At 44.8% G+C, this 20,346-nt stretch overlaps 1 protein-coding gene across 8 annotated transcripts in view; it reads left to right on the top strand.

The window, feature by feature from the left end:
- CDCA2 (cell division cycle associated 2) overlaps positions 1-20,346 on the top strand; it is a 272,763-nt gene that overhangs the window by 77,186 nt on the left and 175,231 nt on the right. For all 8 annotated transcript variants that reach the window (XR_003857078.1, XM_029604097.1, XM_029604094.1 and 5 more), the window contains one exon: positions 8,606-8,838. Coding sequence is in view for 7 of the 8 variants with exons in the window: in XM_029604097.1 (XP_029459957.1) it covers positions 8,606-8,838 (233 nt within the window). In the remaining variant the exon portion in view is untranslated. The remainder of the gene's footprint in view (positions 1-8,605; positions 8,839-20,346) is intronic.

The following is a 20,346-nucleotide window of genomic DNA, read 5'->3' as shown; positions in this document are numbered from 1 at the left end:
ACAGGTCTCTGGTGCCAGTCAGGGGATGGCGGAGAAAAGTCCATGCAATAAAACCAGAGTTTCTCCCACCTCGGTAGAAGTGGTAGGGGCAGATTGTCCATCTTTTATGAGGAGTGGGTCAAGATTACCTCGGATCAGTGGGTTCTGGAGGTAGTAAAAGATGGCTGTGCCTTAAAACATTTGTGCCCAGTCAGGGAGGCCTTTCTAGAGTCCCACTGCTCACATCGAGGCATATGGGGACTCTCAGAGGTTACTAAGCTTGGACACAATATTTCCAGTCCCGCTGGTTGAGCAAGGATGGGGAAGGTACTCCATTTATTTCATGGTTCCAAAGAGTGAGGGCACCTTCCGGCCCATTCTGGACTTGCAAACTGTAAATGTAGCCTTGTGGGTTCCGTTTTTTGCTTGGAGACGGACACAGTGATAGAAGCAGTCCACAGAGGGGAGTTCCTGCCGTCATTGGAACTAATTGAAGCTTACCTCCATATTCCCATTCGAAAGGACCATCAGACGTTTCTGCGGTTCATGCTTCTGGGGCAGCACTTCCATGTTCGGGGTCTCCCCTTTGGGTTGGCTACGGTGCCCTGAACCTTCACGAAGGTGATGGTAGTGGTAGCATCAGCCTTGAGACGAGAGGAGACTTTAGTCCATCCATGTCTGGATGATTGTCTTATTCGGGCAAAGATGGAGGAAGAGTGTGGTCTGTCTGTCCAGTGGGTGATGGACACCTTGAATTCCCTGAGTTGGGTGATAAATGTAGCACAGAGTCACCTGGTTCTGACTCATTTGTTGGAGTATCTGGGAGCATGTTTCGATACCCAGAAGGGCAGAGTGTTTCTAACAGTGGACAGGTTGTTGAAGTTGCAGGTATAGGTGATGCATCTGTTGCGCTTCTCAGTACCAAAGGTCTGGGATTATTTGCAGGTTCTGGGCTCCATGGCCTCGATGTTGGATTTGGTTCCTTGGGCTTTTTCTCACATGCGACCTTTGCAAAAGGCGCTCTTGTCCAGGTGGAATCCGTGGTCTGAGGAGTATCATCTGCCTTTACTTCTTCTAAGAGAATCCTGGTCCAGTCTTTCGTGGTGGCTCTCTTGGCACATCCTGGAAAAGGGAGTGGATCTGGAGGCCCCGGACTGAGTGATAACCACAGATGCCAACCTCAAGGGTTGGGGGGCGGTGTGCCTGGGATGGTTTGCCCAAGGTCTGTGGTCAACAGCGGAGGTGTCCTGGTCTATCAATAGTCTGGAGACGAGGGTGGTCCACAGGGCCCTGGAAGTGTTTCTGCCCTGGATCAAAAGTTGGATGGACAATGCAATGACGGCATACATCAATTGCTAAGGAGGGACGAAGAGTCACGTGGTGGCTCTGGAGCTTCAGCATCTGTTTGTGTGGGTGGAATGTCATCTTAAGGGAATAGCGGCATCTCATGTTGCAGGAGTAAACAATGTGCAGGCAATTTCCTCAGTAGGCAACATCTAGATCCAGGGAAATGGGAGTTGTCCCCGGAAGGATTTGTACCAGGTGAAGCGTTCCCCAGTTGGATCTCGTGCCAATGCAAAGGCGGCAAGATTTTTCAGTCGCAGAGGGAGATCAGCTCGGAAGGGCTGGATGCTCTAGTGTGCCCATGGCCGATGGAGGTTCTTCTGTATGTGTTTCATCCTTGGCCACTCATCAGTTGAGTTTTGCGGCTCATAGAGTCTAATCCAGGGAAGGTGGTGCTGGAGTGACCACATCGGCCATGGTTTGCAGATCTGGTGTATGTTGCGATAGACGGGCCTCTCAGGTTAGCTCACCTGCCAGGGTTGCTGCGACAAGGACCCATATTTTTGGATCAGGAGGATCATTTTGGTCTCGCGGCTTGGCTTTTGAGAGGCGGAGCTTGCACCTGAAAGGATATTCAGAACCAGTAATTTCCACATTACACCAGGCTAGGAGACCACCTACTTCTTTGGCGTATGTCAGGGTCTGGAAGGTATTTGAGTCCTGGTGTCTTCAACAATGGCTGGATCCCCTGACTGTGGGCATGCCTCACATTTTGTCATTCCTACATCAGGGATTGTTTAAGGGCCTAGCCTATGGTTTGCTCCATGCCCAGGTTTCAATCTTGGGTTGACCTAGGGGAAAATTGGGGGGAGGTCTTTGGCCTTTCATCCCAATGTGGTTCAATACCTGAAGGGGGTTAAGCCCAGATTGGAACCTCAAATTAGTTTTGTGGGTGCTCTGTGGGGGATGGCATTTGAACCCTTAAGACGAGCGTCTTTGAAAGATCTGACTTTGAAGACAGTTTTTCTGGTGGCTATATGTTCAGTCAGGTGGATTTTGGAGCTTCAGGCTGTCTTGTAGAAATCCTTGTTTGCATATTGCTAATGACAGGGTGACATTGCTTATGGTCCCCTCTTTCGTGCCGAATGTGGTTTCTTCCTCCCATGTGAATCAGACAGTTGAGCTGCTGCATTTCCGGAGTAGTCTACGGAATCTCCGCAGGATAAAGATCTTCATCTTCTGGATGTGCATCAGACTCTGTTGCATTATTTGAAGGTCACTAACAGCTTTCGGCGGTCAGATCATCTGTTTGTGGTGTTCAGTGGAGAGAAGAAAAGGAGAGAGAGAGCTTCTAAAGCTACGTTTTCTCGATGGTTGAAGGAGACCATTTGCTCAGCTTATATTTGTAAGGGTCGCAAAATTCTGACAGGCCTGAGGGCGCAGTCTACAAAAGCTCAGACAGCCTCTTAGGTGGAGTGTCAGCTGGTGTCTCCCCAAGAGATATGTAGGGCCGTGGTGTGGTCCTCGCTTCATTCTTTGACCAAGCATTACCAATTGGATGTTCAGTTGCAGGAAGATGTGACTTTTGGTGAAAGTGTTCTACAAGAGGGACTTTTGGGTTCTCGCCAGGTGTAGGGGTGCTTATCTGGATTGATCTGGGTATCACAGGAAAGGAAAATTTGGCTCTTACTTTCTAATTTGCATTCCTGTAATACCATAGATCAGTCCAGAGACCTGTCCCTTTGCTACCGAAAGACTGAATTTCCTGGTGGTGGTTTTCACCTTATAGCAAATGCATCAATCTGAACATGTTGGTTTTTTCAATTACATATTATCGAGTTTCTGGAAGTATGAGAGGCTTCAATTCAGGGGCTTCCAATCCTGTTTCCTGTTCGCCTTGAATGTGGGAATGGTGGCTACTCTTTGGCTTGGTATAGGTCAATACTAAGGGACTGCAGATGGCACTCGGATAAGTAGCAGTGCCTCAAAGTTTTGTTCTTTGCTTCCATCTCCTGGTAGGGATGCATATCCCGCTTGTGTAGACTGATCTGTGGTATTACAGGAGCGAAAATTAGCAGGTAAGAACCAATTTTCCTTTATCTAGTGATTCTTCATTTCAGAAATTGTCTTTGGTGTAGACCCTAGTGGTGCCTTTTATCAAAAAATAGTTGAGCGAGAGGATCCAAGATGGCTGCCATGCAGCTTATGGCATGTTGAGCTCCTCAGCTCTGCTGCAAGTTGATTATCTTGCTGATATTTATTTCTTTATATGGGATGCAAATATAAGGCAAAATTGGGGTCTTATCATGAAGTGCCATCAGTAACTCCGTCTGCAGGGCTGATGTATGCCCATGTTGTCTGTGATCTAAGAATGCCACTGGAGAGTTTGGAAGGGAAAATAGAACTCCCGTCTCCCCTCGGCTTGTCAGCATTGCTGAGTCCAGCTGCTGGAACATCCCGTTGGATCCTGCTATTCTCTTACATACCCATGCTGTTCCAGGGTGAGATGCCGAATGATGTAATCTCTGCAGTGGCCCCAAGGTCAGGGATTATAGATGAAAGCGCTGTGGCAGTATTGAACAGCCGTGCTGTTGTTGGGGAGCCCTGGTTGATTTGGAGGAGGTTAGAGTCGAAGGTCAACCTATGTCTTAGATTTCTTCAATCTTGCTGCAAACGGCTCAGAAGAGTTTCAGTCTGATAAGACCTATGTAATTTATGCTTCAGTTGGTTTGGGATGCAATAGAAAAATTGGGTAACACTATAGTATGAGCCTTGATTTTGAAGAAAGGATCCAGTTCATGGAAACTTTTAAAGTTAGCTTTGGTCAACAGATTTCATAGTAACATAGCAATAATGGCAGAAAAGGACCAAATGGTCCACCAGTCTGCCCAGCAAGCTTCTTATCGTAATATCTACTGCACCCAGTTTTCTCTTAAGGGTAGTCCATGCAATTGCCTCCAATCATTATGATAAAGGTGATAATATTTAAAATACAAGAAACTATCAAACCCATAAAAAAAAATCACTGCTAGCAACATTTTTACTGGGTGAAGAGCCTTCCTGAAAATTCTGGCAATGCTGATTTGCTTTGCTTTTGGACTTGGCCATAGAAGTAGTCCAGTGCTTTTTCCCTTATGTTTGTATATCGTTACCCCAGCCCATAAAAGTTGAGGCTCATGTTGGTTGCCATCTGAATCCAATTCCCCCCCCCCCCCCGCTCAAAGTGGAGAGTGATGTTGTGGTTGTGTCAAAAGTATCAAGGATTATTGGGTTGAGGGTAGTAATCCTCATGCTTCTGCTAACAGTGGTAACTGTTGAACCGAGTGGTTTACCCCCATGCACTCTGTCCTCTAGCCCTTAGGGATCCACAATGTTTATCCCATGCCTCTTTGAATTCTTTGACTGTTTTTGTCTTCACCACCTCCCCTGGAAGGTGCATTCCAGGCATCTACCACCCTCTCCATGAAGAAATATTTCCTGACCTTGGTTCTGAGTCGTCGTCCCCTGGAGTTTCAATTCATGCCCCCTAATTCTATGGTTTCCTTTACAACCAAAAAAGTTTGAAGTTCATGCATCATTGAAACCTATCAGGCATCTGAAGGTCTGTATCATATCTCCCCTGCACCTTCTCTCTCCCAGGGTATACATATTTAGGTATTTCAGCTTCTCTTCATAAGTCATTTGATGGCGCCACCACATCATTTTGGTTGCCCTTCTCTGGACTGCCTCTATCCTGTCTTTATCCCTTTTGAGATATGGTCTCCAGTACTGAACACAGTACCCCAGGTGAGGCCTCACCAAGGACCTGTACAAGGGGATTATCACCTCCTTTTTCTTACTGATTATTTCTCTATGCAGCCCAGCATTCTTCTGGCTTCAGCTATCACCTTGCATGTTGCTTTACTGTCTTCAAATTGCTAAACTCTATTACCCCAAGGTCTCTCTCTTGATCTGTGCACAACAGTCTTTCACTCCCCATCACATACATCTCTGTTAGATTACCACATCCCAGATGTATGACTCTGCACTTCTTAGCATTGAATCCCAGCTGCCACATCTTTGACCACTGTTCAAACTTTCATAAATCACGTCTCATTCTTTCTACTCTCTTCAGAGTAGGTTCTGTTTACCATTACACGCTGCCTTCTATCCATCAACCAGTTTGTAAAACACGCCACCACCTTGACGCTTATTCCCAAGCTTCTCATTTAATTCACAAGCCTCCTATGCAGGACCATAACAAAAGCTTTGCTGAAATCCAAGTAGATTTCATTAAGTACTCTTCCTCGATCCAGTTCTTTAGTCGCCCAATCAAATCAATCAGATTTGTCTGACAGGATCTTCCCCTAGTGAATCCATGCTGCCTCGGGTCCAGCAATCCTACTAATTATAGATAGTTCACTATCCTTACCTTCAGCAGAGTCTCCATTAATTTTCCCACCACTGTGGTGAGGCTGACTGGCCTATAGTTTCCAGCCTCCTCTCTGCTATCACTCATGTGAAGCGGAATCACTCCTGTTTCCAGGGATCTATTGAACAGGTCTTTCAGTGGACCCGCCAGCACATCTGTGAGCTCCCTCCATATCCTGAGTTGAACCTCTTCCAGCCCCATGGCCTTGTCCACTTTCAGTTTTCTTAACTCTTCCCATACATTCTCTTCTGTAAGCTGAGTTTCATCTACCCTATCTCCAGCAACAGTCTTTCTCCAGGGTCATTTTTAGTGAACACTGAACTGAAGTATTTAATATTTCTATCATTTCTTCATCTCTCTTCACACTTTGCTCGTCACCTTTCAATTTCATTATACCAGTTCATGCCTCCCTTCTTTCTCTGATATATTTGAAAAATGTTTTTTCACCTCACTTTTCCTCTTTGGCCCTCCTTTCTTCCACTTGACCTTTTGCTTTCCTGATTTCTTTCTCTCAGTTTTAAAAGATATTCTTCCTTGTGTTCCTTTTTTTTTTTTTTAATCCTTTATACTTCTTGAACTCTTTTTTTGCCTTAGTTTTTTCAGCCACCTCCTTAGAAAACCTGATTGGTGACTTTTTCCTCTTACTCTTCTATGCTTCTCTAACATATAGATTTGTTTCCTTTGTAATCGCTCCTTTTAATTTGGTTCACTGTTGTTTTACCTCACCCATTTTCTCCCAGTCTTCCAGTTCTTCCGCCAGGTACGTTCCCATTTTGACAAAGTCCATATTTGTGAAATTCAAAACTCGGGTCTTTGTGTGACTTCTCTGTAACCTATTTGTAATATCAAACCATACTGTCTGATCACTGGTGCTCAAGTGAGCCCCTTCCCAAACATCAGAGACATTATCCTCATTAGTGAGCACTAGATTAAGTATCACACCCTCTTGTGGATTCCATTATCATTTGTTTAAGCAGAGCACCTTGAGGGCATCTCCCTATCTCTCTACGTTTTGTAGATTCTGCAGAAGGGATGCTGTAATCCACATCCAGTAGATTAAAATCTCCAAATAGCGACACTTCTCCCTTATTTCCCACCTTTTCAATGTCCTTATTCAGATCTCTGTCTGGTTCTTCCATTTGAGTTGGAGGCTTGTAGATCACACCAGTAAAAATGGAAGCACCATCTTCTTTTTTTTTTTTAGGATGGTTCATAATGCTGCTGCTTTACCCCACATCTCTTGCAATTCAGTTGCTTGGATAATGTTTTTAATGTAAAGAGCTGCTACGCCACCTCTTCTGTCCTCTCTGGCCTGCCTTAAGTTATAGCCTGGTACGGCAGTATGCCAGTCATAAGACTCAGTGAGTCATGTCTCCATAACAGCAACAATGTCCAATTCCACCTCCACCATTAAGGCCTTCAGGTATGGGATTGTATTGCTCAAACTACGAATGTTTGTGGTCTTGCAGATATCAGCCCTTTGTTGTATAAATTAACAAACAGTTATTTAAATACACACTAGCCAGGATTCTAAAAACACTAGCTAGATTAAATATATAGAGATTTCAAATCGTGCAGCAATAGAGGAAATTCAGCAGAAAACAGAACAATGTCAGCAATAAATCTTATATTATGGCTAACAAATTATAAATTCAACTTCTCTGGCCACAAGCTCAGTTGTGTGTCTTCAGCGCTATTTACTAGGATGGAAGAAGTAAATTTGGTTCAAGAGACTGGTTAAAGTAGCTCCTTGTCTGTAAGAATGAAAACTCTTGAAAATATAAGGAGCAGAAATTTAAGGTTCATTAATTTTTTCCTAAATTGCCATTAGTTTCTCCAAGGGAAATGCTTAGAAGATATTTTGTGGAGGTATTAAAAGTGCTTGAGCAATCTGTGTCGCCAGTGTCCAAGATTTATTTTCTCCCTCTTTTTAAAAAGAAAGATGAACTAGATAGGGATAACAGGAATTGACCCTGCATCTATGACTGGAGTAATTTAGATTTACCGGTAACTATTATTCTTGAGACTTCTGATAGTTCATTGGCAAAACTGTCAACTTTGATTGTGAACATGGCCTTTGAGCCAGATAGAGACTGGCTTCTAAGACTTTATTTTAAACATTAGCGCGATATTTTATTTTACTTTTCTGCAGTTGAAAGTGAAAGTGTTTCTGGATGTTGCTAAACAGACTGAAAAGAAAAGTAGGCAGTTTCTTCTTATAAGACTGAGGATATTGCAGCTAGATGGAATGTTTTTCCTTAAATTCCCTTGAAAATGTGTTATCAAATATCATGATACCTCATATAATTTTTCAAACTCAGCCAGCTGTCCTGTTTCTTAAGCAACACGTTTGTGTAATCTGGTTTATCTTCATCCTCTCTTCCTAATACATTTTCAATTACTCATTGGGCTCATTCTTTTTTGGAATAGACCACGTTGCTTTATGTTTTTCTTTGGGATAAAATTTGGTGGGGGGGGGGGGTGTAATTGAATCCACCCATTTTTTTTTTTTCTTTTTGTGAACTTGAAAATAGGAATTGGACATGTCTTGGTTTCCTTATTTTGTGATTTATGAATGTGTATTCTGTGTTCAGTTCTTGATTTTTTTTTTTCTTTGAAGATGGTCTTGGACTCTATTTTAAATGCATAAACAAAAAGTAAAAAAAAAAGTACTTTAAAATACTTATCTTTGAAAAAATATTGTATACATATATCTACATAATAGGTTTTATTCTGCATTGCAGTGGTATGTTTTCAAGTTCATTTAATATGATTTCCAAAAGATCATAGCATTAAATCATTCTAATTAAAATAAATATTCTCATAAACAGAAATACATCTAGAATTTAAAACATCTTACTTTTGGTATTTTTTTGTTACAACACAGCTAATTTTTACAATTGTTTTTTCTCTGTTTCCTTATTGTTGTAGTTGAGACTAAAGCAGCTTTATTGGAAGAAACCGAAAATATTGGAAGCTCTAATAGAAAGAGAGTTACGTTTGGAAGAGATTTGAGCCCTGAATTATTTGATACGTCACTGCCAGCAAATACTCCTCTGCGTAGGGGAGGAACTCCAAGCAGCCATGTAGAATCTAGGACTATTAGCCCTTCCTTTCTAGAAACGGGAATCAGTCTGTCACCTTTTGCTCAACCAAATTTTGACGTGAGTTCTCTTGAAACTGTCAGAGCATTTAAGCAGAAAAGACCTGTGGTGTAGCACTTCCCTGTAGAGGTATTCCAGACATCTTTTGATTCTATACCACCTTCAGCTGGTAGCCCTGTAGCTAATATTTTCCATCAATAAGCAGTCTAAATTAGCCATGATCTCTGGGTTGTCACCATTTAATGGCAAAGAACAGACTTCGCTCTCATAGCTAGTAGAGCTTTTAGCTCTATGACCATGTGCGGGGAGTTTCCGCGTGGCTGTTGCCCTGTGATCTCATTCTTTTTTTTTTGTTTGTTTTCATGGGAGCACTCACCAACAGTTGGCTGAGCTATACAAGGAAGAGACTGGACAGGAGTGTCACCTATACCAGCTTCTTTCCCCTTTAGGTTAAGGCCTCGGGTTCCGGGGGTTGGCAGGTCTTAGGCAAGAATCTCTATGGAAGCGATGTATGTGTAGTTCCAGGGCCAAGCTAGGGTCAGTCACAGGCGGCAAAGTAGAATGGTCAATGTCCAGGCAAGGGTCAGTGGCAAGTGGCAGGCAAGAATGGTGAATGTCCAGGGAAGGGTTAGGTCTGCCTAGGGAGACTTGGGAGGGATTGCAGCAACCATGGAGGAGCGGCGTCGAAGAGAGTATCTGAGCCCGGTGCCTGCTCATACCATGGTGTTGGATGAGTGCTGTGGCTCACGGGGCCTGTCTGCAACCTGCGAATCATAACAGTATCTCCCTCTGGACATTATCCTGAGCGTCCATATTTATATGTCCACCCTACTAAGCAGGCTGTAGGCAACAGCTCATCAGATTCTGGTGACCCTAGGGCACATGGCAGCTTCAATTCATGTAGTACCCCATACAAGAATGCATTTGTGCCATCTATAATGGGGTCTCTGGGCACAATGGGATCAACAAAGACTATCTCTCGCCTACATGATCACAATCTCTGAGAGTATGAAAACAGATCTGTCAAAGTGGCTGCATCCACTCAGTGTTACAATAGGAGTGGGATTTTCCCTGATATCCTATCAAATAAATACTCATGACGAATGTGTCTACAATGAGGTGGGGGGGGGGGGCACATGTATTGTCCCACTGGATGCAAGAGAAATGGATAATATTCACTATAAAAACTTCATATCAATAAATTCAAGCTACGAGCAGTAAAATGCTGTACGGGCATTCTCACATCCTTCAGGAGAAGAGTATACTTATTCGAACAGACAACCAGGTAACAAGCAAGGAGGCACAGGATTGTGAATACCAAGAGGCTCTGCAAGCAACCTATGTCCCTGGACTACAAAATACGCAGGCGGACTGGTTCAGACTATTCAACCCTCATGAGTGGTTGCTAAGATACAATTTCGCGTCAGAATTTTTCAGCAAAGGGGTTACCCACCCATAGACCTGTTTGCTTCAGAAAAAATCCCAAAGTAGAATGATTCTGCTCAATCTGATGGAGTCCATGGAAGATCGTGCAAAACACGTTTCTATTCGTTTAGGTTCAAGACCTTATGTGTGCTTTTCCCCCCTTTCTTCTGATTGCCAGTTCAGAAAATAATCGGTCAAAGCTCGTATGATACTGATTGCGCGGGCATGGCCCAGACAAGTATTGTATACTTATTTAATACAATTATCATTGCATCCACCAGTCCCTTTGGGCAACGGACACATATTGCTAACAAAAGACAGTGTTTGACTCTTGCATACCAACGCCCGTCCCTCCACTTGATGACATGGATGTTGAGTGCGCAATAATCAGTTGCACCTCTTGCCAGAAGTAGATGAGGTACTCTTGCAGCCAGAAAACTTTCCACCTGCTGGAACTATGCTTTTAAATAGTCTCGCTATTCCTTGTGGTGTGCTGGGCATGGCATCATCCCCCCCCCCCAATCCTGTGATCCCAAATCTTCGGTTTACTTGCACTGTCTGCCTGCTCTGGGCCTCGCCACTGCTTCAGTACGAGAACACTTCAGTGCCATAAGGGCTTACCATGATTGTTTTGATGACCATTCCATAGCTATATATCCTCTGGTGGCGCGATTCATGAAATGACTTTTGCACATTCACCCACCAATTACTAGTCAGACCATTCCTTGGGACTTAAATATGGTGCTCCAACAGCTCATGTGCCCAGCATTCGAGCCAATGGAATCCACTCCCTTGAAATTCCTCACAAGGAAAGTACTTTTAGCTTTCACCTCAGCGTGCTGAGTTAGCGAACTTGAAGCTTTAGTTCACCTCACGCCTTATCTACTATTTTTCCACAACATGGTAGTGCTTCGCACCAACCCAAAGTTTATACCCAGGGTGGTCTCATCCTTCTACTTGAACGAATCGATCATTCTCCCTACCTTCTGCCCTAGACCCCTTGCTCATCAGGGAGAGAAGCTGTTACACACCCTGGGTTGCAAGCGAGTACTAGCGTATTACAAGAGGAAGACAGAATCCCTCAGACAGAAGTCACTTCTCTTCATATCCTGTGACCCCAATTGTTTGGGTTCAGCAGCAGCCAAGCACACCATGGCTAATTGGCTAGCTAGTTGCATTCATCTCTGCTATGAAGCTTTACAGTTGCAACTCCCTGCCTAAGTGAAGGCTCACCAGATCCGAGCAAAGGTAGCCCCTGTAGCCAGTCTATGAAACTACCACTTGAAGACATCTACAAAGTAGAAACATAATCATCTGTACACACCTTCACATCCAACTGCTGTTTTGACAAACAAGCGGCATCAGAAGGCGCCATAGGTCAAGAGTACTGTCTCAAGTTCTTCTCTAATCTGCTCTCCACCTGGAAAAGGGATCCGGGTTGCAGGAAAAAATATATATATATTTCAGTATAAAGAGGGAAGAGACGAAATAGCTTGAAACTCTCACAACCGTTTTTGGCAACCTTCAGCTTGGAATTTCCCAGAGATCATGGCTGATTCAGACTGCTTATCGATGGAAAAGAGTAAGTTTGTTTACCATAAACTGTGTTCAGGATGAATTAGCCATGAGCGACCCTCCTTCCTTCCTGGAGATCAGATTAGATTCCTTCCTCAGCTTTGGTACCGACTGAGGAGATCAAAGGGCAATAGCCACATGGGAACACCTGCCCATGCTCAGTAGAGCTAAAAGCTATATTAGCTATGAGAGAGAAATCCATTCATTGTCACTAGATGGCGTCAACCCAGAGATCATGGCTAATTCATCCTATCTATGAAAAACACTATTTAGAGTAAGCAAATTTGTTCTTCTCTCACTCCTTCCTTTCCAAAAAAGTCTCACATTTACCATGATGTACATAGGATGAAAAATCCTCTGAAATGTTGGGTGTGTGTCACACTTTAGCTACATTTTTGGGGGTGGAGAATGTAGACAGTCCTATTCATGATTCTTGTCAGATGACGGTCAGTGAAGCGCTTTGTCTTAGAATGTGGTGTAGATATAAGGTGAAACCTCCGGTTGCCTTGAGTGAACCATATGTGATGTGCAGGACTGCAGCAACATATGGTTGGCAATGGGAAACCATAAAACTTTAGTAACTAATTGCTTCTTCACAACCCAAATTGGTGCTACGATAGTACTGTGTGTTAATTATGTCAAGTGGATTTTTTTTTTATTTTATATTTTCTTAGTGTCCAGTCAGATGAAACCAGAACAAGTGGGTTATGCAGATGGCGATGAAGCAACCTGATGTCACAGTATATATATAAACCCTGCACTGACATCAGCCTGCCAGTATTTTCCATCTCCAACAGATGGTGGACCTGCATCTCCCTACTAGAGTCGATTGGTCTGGATAATGTTGGACAATGCAACCCTTGTGGCTTACATCAATAGGCAGGGAGGAACCAAGTGTTATTATTCGTGATAGTTGTGGGTGGATCCTTGGGCTGGTGGCAGATGACCACGCCCATGGGGGAAGATCCTGAGAGGGACCACCAGTCAGGCTCAGAGTTGGGAGACAAACACACACAAGTTCTTTTATTAAACAGTTCTTGAGAACCATCAGAGGTGGCAGTAGTGAGCTGGAAGAGCCCGGCTGGGCTGTAGTCCCTCAGGCACTGGAACAGCGATCCCAGGAAGGCTGAGCTGTAGAGATAGTGAGTAGGCAGAGTATGCAGAGTTCAGGAACAGAACTTTGATGGTAACACTCAACACGGTAGTCTCTTAGAACAGCCCAGGAGCTGGAATGAAGTAGGCCCTCGAAGAGCGAGTACCTGGTTCCAGGGAAAGCTCTGAGAGAGAGATGGTAACTCACTGGTGTTGTAGGCAGCGGTGACTTCCTGGCAGAAGTTATATTCAGTAGCAGGTCCGGGAACATGGGCTGTCAAGGAGCGAGTACCGGTTCCAGACTGCAACCTGAAAAGTAAAAGAGAGAGCGAGGCCCCTGAGGAGCGGGTACCCCTGGTAAAGTCCGAGGAGGCAGAGTAGCAAGGTATGCGGAGAGCGAATCCCATCCGCAGCGATACTTGGAGGCAGCTAGGTATGAATCCCTTTGCTAACTTGATTAGTTAGCGAAATGAAAGACCTTTAAATATCCGAAGATGATGTCATCTCAGGGGGACGCCCCTGAGGTTCCCGCCACTGCTAGTATTTGAGTCGGGGCCGCGCACGCCCTTAGGCCTCAGGAGAACATGGCGGAAGGCAGCGTCTAGCCGGTCTGGGAACGCCGGAGGAGGTTGGCAAGATGATGCCGCGGCAGCCAAACTTCCATCAACCCAGGAGGGAGTTGGCAAAGAGGTAAGTGTTATGCTTCACTCCTCAAGAAGGGAGGAGTTAGCAGTCTGTTGTGGCTTACCACGCCAGGAGGGTGGAGTTAGCAATCTATTGTAATTCTGACTCCTTTAGAAGAGAGGAGTCCTCTAGAAGAGCAGTCACTCCGCCAGGAGGGCGGAGTTAGCAATCTGTTGTCAATAACCCCGCCAGGAGGCGGAATTATCAATCTGTTAGAGTGTCTGCTAGGAGTTAACAGTCTGTTATAGGTTAGGACTGCTGCGTAGCAATCTGTAATAGAAGCTGCTATGAAGTTACACCCCAGAGAGGAGAGGTCAGCAACCATCTAAGATCTGTTCTTCCAGAGAAGAGGAAATAGTATCTGTTATGGATCTCTTCATAGACACCTGATATACAAGAGCCTCCCTGAAGGAAGGTGTAGGCCCTCTATATGGTTCCTGCTAATAAGTAGCAATTGGTTATGATACAGTTCCTGAAGAAGAAGATGTTAGCAACAGTTGAGGGTAGACTGCAAGGTAGCAGTTTGTTGTACTCAGCTCTTGAAATGTGAGAGATGAGCACTCTAATGTAGAATGGTGAATCCTTGGGTCGATGGCAGATGACAGCGCCCTCAAGAGGATATCAAGAGAGGGACCACCGACTAGGCTGGAGTATGAAGACAGACACAGATAGTTCTTTATTAGACAGGTAGTAGAACCACCAGAGATGGCAGTAGTGAGCTGAAGTGCCCAGCAGGGCTGAAGTCCCTCAGATCCTGGAACTGCAATCTCCGGGTTAGCTGAGCTGTAGAGAGAGAGAGACTCATAGATAGTGAGTAGATAGGTATGCTGGATACATAACTAGAAGTAGACGATACACTCACATAGATTATAATAAGGCTCAGTAGCTGGAGAGAGTTAGGCCCTCGAGGAGCGAGTACCTGGTTCCAGGAACAGCTCTGAGAGAGAGCGATGGTAACTCACAGTTAATTATCTCTGTAATGGTTTCTAGGCAAACTGTAATAAGAACTCACAATATCTGTATATGAAATAACTTCTGAAATAGAAGGGAGTCTTCAGAAGGTTTTAGGAACATAGGCCCTCGAGTAGCAAGTACCAGTTCCTATCTGCAATCTGTAATAACTCACGATCTCCATACCTGCGATAGCGTCTTAGACAGAAGAGAGTCTTCAGAGTTCTAGGAACATGGGCCTTCGAGGAGTGAGTACCGGTTCCTGTATGCAACTGGAAAGGAAACTCACAATGTTCATGTCTGCGATTGCTTCCAGGCAGTAGGGAGTCTTCTGAGCATTCAGGGACGTAGGCCCTCGAGGAGCGAGTAGCGGATCCCGTCTTAGCAATCTGAAAACAAGAGGAGAGAGAGGGGCCCCCGAGGAGCGGGTACCCCTGGTAAGTTCGAAGAGGCAGAGCAGCGGAGAATGAAGCAGGTCGGAATGATCCCCGCAATCAATCCCTTGCTAACTCGATTCGTAAGTGTAAGCAAAGACCTTTTATGTTGGAAGTGGATGACATCACTATGGGGGGGACGCCCCCGAGGTTCGTGACCTTGCTGGTACAAACTTCTGAGCGCGCATGCACGCCCTACGTCTTCAGGAACATGGCGGATCTGCAGCGTCAGACCAGCCCGGGGACTCTGGGAAGAACGGCGAGGAGAAGCCGCAGCAGCATCTGTCCATCAGACCCGAAGGGAGTCGCCTCAAAGGTAGAGAGGGTGGAGCGAGGGAAAGAACAGGCACGAACGCAACAGTAAGGAGGGCGGAGTGGAGACGTCGGGCAGTGATGGTCGCAACACCAAGAGCCAGCAAGTGTCACAGAACATAAGAAATTTGCCATGCTGGGTCAGACCAAGGATCCATCAAGCCCAGCATCCTGTTTCCAACAGAGGCCAAACCAGGCCACAAGAACCTGGCAATTACAGGCGTGGAGAACATCCAACCACTCAGTACTCCTGGAGCAGGAGGTCTCCCTCCTCCAGTCCAGAGAAATAGAACCAGTACCTTATTCTCAACAAGGCCTAGGATTCTATTCCCAGTACTTTCTAATCCCCCAAAAAATCGGGAGGCGTTCGTCCAATTCTGGTCCTACGTGCCCTCAACAAGTACCTCCCACGAGAAAAGTTCAAAATGGTAACCTTGGGTTCCCTCCTTCCTCTTCTGCAAAGAGGAGACTGGCTCTGCTCTCTCGATCTCCAAGATGCATACACGCACATTGCGATAAATCCATCTCATCGCAGGTTCCTGAGATTTCTAGTAGGCCCCAAGCACTATTAATACCGAGTACTCCCATTCGGCCTGGCATCTGCACCCCGAGTCTTCACCAAGTGCCTCGTAGTAGTAGCAGCCTTCCTCAGGACTCAAGGTGTTCACATCTACCCCTATCTAGACGATTGGTTGATCAGGGTTCCCACTCAGCAATTAATAGCAGTGGCTATTCCCTAAGTAAACTTGATTAATAGTTAATGGACTTCTCCTCCAAGAACTTATCCAAACCTTTTTTGAACCCTGCTACACTAACTGCACTAACTTTATCCTCTGGCAACAAATTCCAGAGCTTTATTGTACGTTGAGTGAAAAAGAATTTTCTCAGATTAGTCTTAAATGTGCTACTTGCTAACTTCATGGAATGCCCCCTAGTCCTATTATTCGATAGTGTAAATAACCGATTCACATCTACTCGTTCAAGACCTCTCATGATCTTAAAGACCTCTATCATATCCCCCCTCAGCCAGAGGGGATCTGGCCTCATGGGCTACAATAGCCCGCTGGATTAAGGAGATAGTCACAGTAGCATACGTTGTTGCTGACCAGCCTTTACCTAGTCAGGTTAGGGCTCATTCCACTAGGGCTCAAGCTGTGTCATGGATGTAAGTTAGGTTGCCGTCTCCTGCTGACATTTGCCAAACGGCGACTTGGTCCTCCTTACACACATTTTCCAGTTTTTATCGTCTGCATGTGCAGGCCCGAGAGGACACAGCTTTGGCACGTGCAGTTTTGTTTGTACTGTGGGCAGCCTCGTGCCCTATTCGGAGTAGCTTGGGTACATCCCACTTGTTTTGGATTCATCTGACTGGATGCTAAGAAATGAGAAATTACTACTTAGCTGATAATTTCCTTTTCTTTAGGCTAGTCAGGTGAATCCAGCTTCCCTCCCTTGGCTGCCGAATGATTGTAATATGGCCCTCCTTTGTTAGTACATATTACAGGGATTACTGGTAAGTGTTAGTCCAGTCCCTAGATCAGTGGTTCTCAACTTTTTTCCCATCGTGACATACATGACAGACCACGCTGACCTGTGTGACACACTGCTCATTACAATTCACAGTAGAAATAAAAAAAAATAAAGGCCTGGTATTATGTTTATTGTTAAGAATGTCAAACGGAAAAGATAAGTACTCTGTCTGAACAGAAATTGCATAAATAGTAAACATCCCATACCAAAACAGCACCAATTTCCAGCACTCAAACAGTAACCACCTTACAAGGCAAAACTGAAACTATTATACCAGGCCTTAAAACTCCAATACTCCTCCTATTAGGAAAACGGGCCAAGCCCTGCTGCTACAGAGCCCTACACAGAAACTACATGCCAGCAGAATACCTCACCTCAGTCACTTGTGCAGACCCTCACCTAACAAAGAATAAAGAGACCATAAAGCATAAATAGAAGCATACAGCAAAAACTAAACTGGAAAACGCAACAAGCCAGAGAGACTGTATGCAGTGTAACAAAGGAAAAAAGAGAAACATCACCAGCCCTCATAAAATAAATCAATAAATATAAAATCAATAGTAGTAAAACCATAATAATAAAAAGAACAGATTATTTCGAAACAGCTCATGAATGGAATATCCACTAATTAAAAACTCATATCAAAAATTTCTAGAGACCAATAAAATATTTCAAAATAGCAGGCACAAAGACCCAATAATGAAAATTAATAAGGATAAAAAAATGCTTTGCTCTGCATACCTGGGGACATTTGATATCTAGGTGCCCTTAGATTGTTTTGAATTAGCAGGAGGAGGGTTGGTTTGCTTGCAATTTTCTCCGCTCACTCTCTCATACTGGCTCTCTCAATCACACACACATACATATGCTCTCTTTCTCACTTATATACGCTCTTAATCACACATTTACACACATGCTTTCTGTCTTTTCACAATTGCACACATGCTTTCAGTCACACATTTACGTTCATGCTCTCTCTCGCACACATAACTTTCATTGACACACACTTTCATAGGCTCTCTGTCACGCACATATGCACATGCTTTTTCTCTCTTACTTATATAGGCTCTTAATCGCACATTTTCACACATGTTGTCTCTTCACACAGACACAGGCTTTAAATCACACACTTACACCATGCTCTCTCTCTTTCTCTTACTGACACACAGGCTCTCAATCCAGGGCCGGTGCAAGAGTATTAGGCACCCTAGGCAAACCTTACAGTCTGGCGCCCCCTTCCGATACACAATTTTAAATTATGCATGTATAACATATTTTACATGAAAAATGACATTCTGAGGTAAAATTAATATGCAAGTTGTTGTGATAATTTCATGCACTGTTGTGATGCCAACAAGAAAACTTTGCATCTTGGAATTCATATGGCATTATACCTATTGTGATATATTTTGGCATGGTCATCCCATATCAACACAGTACTATTTGCCAACACTCGAAGAATAACAACCCCACCTATGAAAAAGAATACCACAAATATTACACCAGAATCTAAAATATCAATACACCTCCTAACAGGAAAACAGAACAGGCCAAGCTACTACAGATCCCCAGAGAGAAACCACATGCTAAAAGAATGCTTCATCTGTCTTTGCATGCAGAACACAAACCCTCACCAAATACAGAATAAAGCCACATAAAGTATAAATAGAAATGTGCAGACAAAAACTGATCTATAAAACGCATCACGCCAGAATGTATACAGTGTAACAATGGAAAAACAAAAATTTCACCATTCCTCGTGAAACAAATCAAAATCAAGATATAGAAATAATTAATCATAATTATAAAATCATACAAATAAAATAATTTCAAAACAGCTGATGAATAGATTATTCAATAATTAAAGACTCATGCAAATTTTGAAAGCTTTACCAAACACCAATAAAATATTTTAAACAGCAGACACATCACATACTACCCAATAATTAAAATGGTAGTCAATCAAGAAAAATGAACTTAAAAAGCCTCCTTTTCCTGGCGTGTAGCCAGATGGACTCAGAACGAATGGGGGATAGTATCCGCGTGCTAGCAGTTGGAGACGGATCTGACGTCAGCACGGGGGTATATATATCCCCACAGGAAGCGTAGCAACTCAGTAATTTCCGTCTCCAAAGCAGTTTGGAGTGCCTGCACGCTAGTTGAGCGTGCTTTCCAAGACTACTTTAATTTTTCTCTTTTCTTATAATTCTAGATTCTACTTTCTACAAAAATATCAAGCCCCACACTCCTGCGGTGATACCCGAAGGTCACTCCCCCAGTAGAGTTGCCCGGGGTGACTTCTGTGATCCCCCCCGGAGGTGAAGTCCTCGGTCCGGCCGAAGCGCGGCAGGGACATAGCCCCCGGGCGAGGCATACGAGGCACCTCGGTCCCGGCGTGGACGAGGTAGCGGATGCATATCCTCAATCGCGGTGGTGAAGGTATTTGCCCGCTCTCCCCGCAGCCGGAGACCGCCTGCGTTCCAGCCGAGAAGCGCCGAGGTTCAGGTGAGGCGTACATCTCATGTTTCGGGTCTCCGAAGGAACAGAGGATCAGCGGCGTGGCACGCCAAGGAGGGCGCCATTTTGTGGACCTCGTTCAGGTAGGGCGCCGGTAATAGGCGCAGGTTTATTCATCCTTGTACGTATATTGCCTTCTTCCTGTCAGGTATTGCCACCCGCATATTGCTGAGAGCTTATTGCATGCTATTCAGACTGTGTTGCGGCCTGTATATTACTAACTGCATATTGCTGAGTGCATATGGCCTACCTATTGAGCGTGTGTTGCTAGACCGCCTACTTGCTGAGAGCATACCGAATGCCATTATTGCTACTTGCATATTGCTAAGAGCTTATTGAGAAGCGGCTTATTAAGGAGCGCCTGTTATATTGAGCGCCTATTGCTGCCGCATATTATTGAGCGCCTGTCCTATTCAGCGTATGTTGCTGCCGCGTATTATTGAACGCCTGTCCTATTCAGCGTATGTTGCTGCCGCGTATTATTGAGCGCCTGTTCTATTCAGCGTATATTGCTGCCGCATATTATTGAGCACCTGTGTATTGAGCGCCTATTGCTGCCGTATAATATTAAGCGCCTATTGTGTTAAGCGTATATTTTGGCCGCTTGTCATTTAGCGCATACTATGGATCAAAACGCCTCGGCGTCTTCAGCGGGTGCGCCGCCTGCCTCCGGCATTAAAGCCCTCGGCCTCTGCTCTGCATGCCAGCTTCGGACCACACACAGTGAAGAGCCAGACTCCCTATGTGCCCAATGTGAAGAGGCCGTGGGACCCTCGGGCCAGGACCCGTCTCAGCCGCGATTTGCAGACAGCTCCCCAGGGGCTACCCCAGATTTAGCGGGCAGTCTCGACCAATCAAGAATCCTGGGGGATCTTGTACCCCGGCGATTAGAGGCTGCTTCAATTTCCTGGGTGGATCTTTTTAAGGGGATTCATGCTTTTGTACAGATGTAGACGGCTTCCCGTCCAGGCCCTGCGGTTCCGGCGGCGGCTGCTCTGGCGGCTGCTGCGGCGGCGGCCCCTGTTCCTGGACCCTCACGCTCTTATCG

Source organism: Rhinatrema bivittatum, chromosome 5 (assembly GCF_901001135.1).
Source record: "Rhinatrema bivittatum chromosome 5, aRhiBiv1.1, whole genome shotgun sequence".
NCBI classification, from domain to species: Eukaryota; Metazoa; Chordata; class Amphibia; order Gymnophiona; family Rhinatrematidae; genus Rhinatrema; species Rhinatrema bivittatum.
Note: the sequence above shows the minus strand (reverse complement) of the source record. Positions and strands in the feature narration are given on the sequence as shown.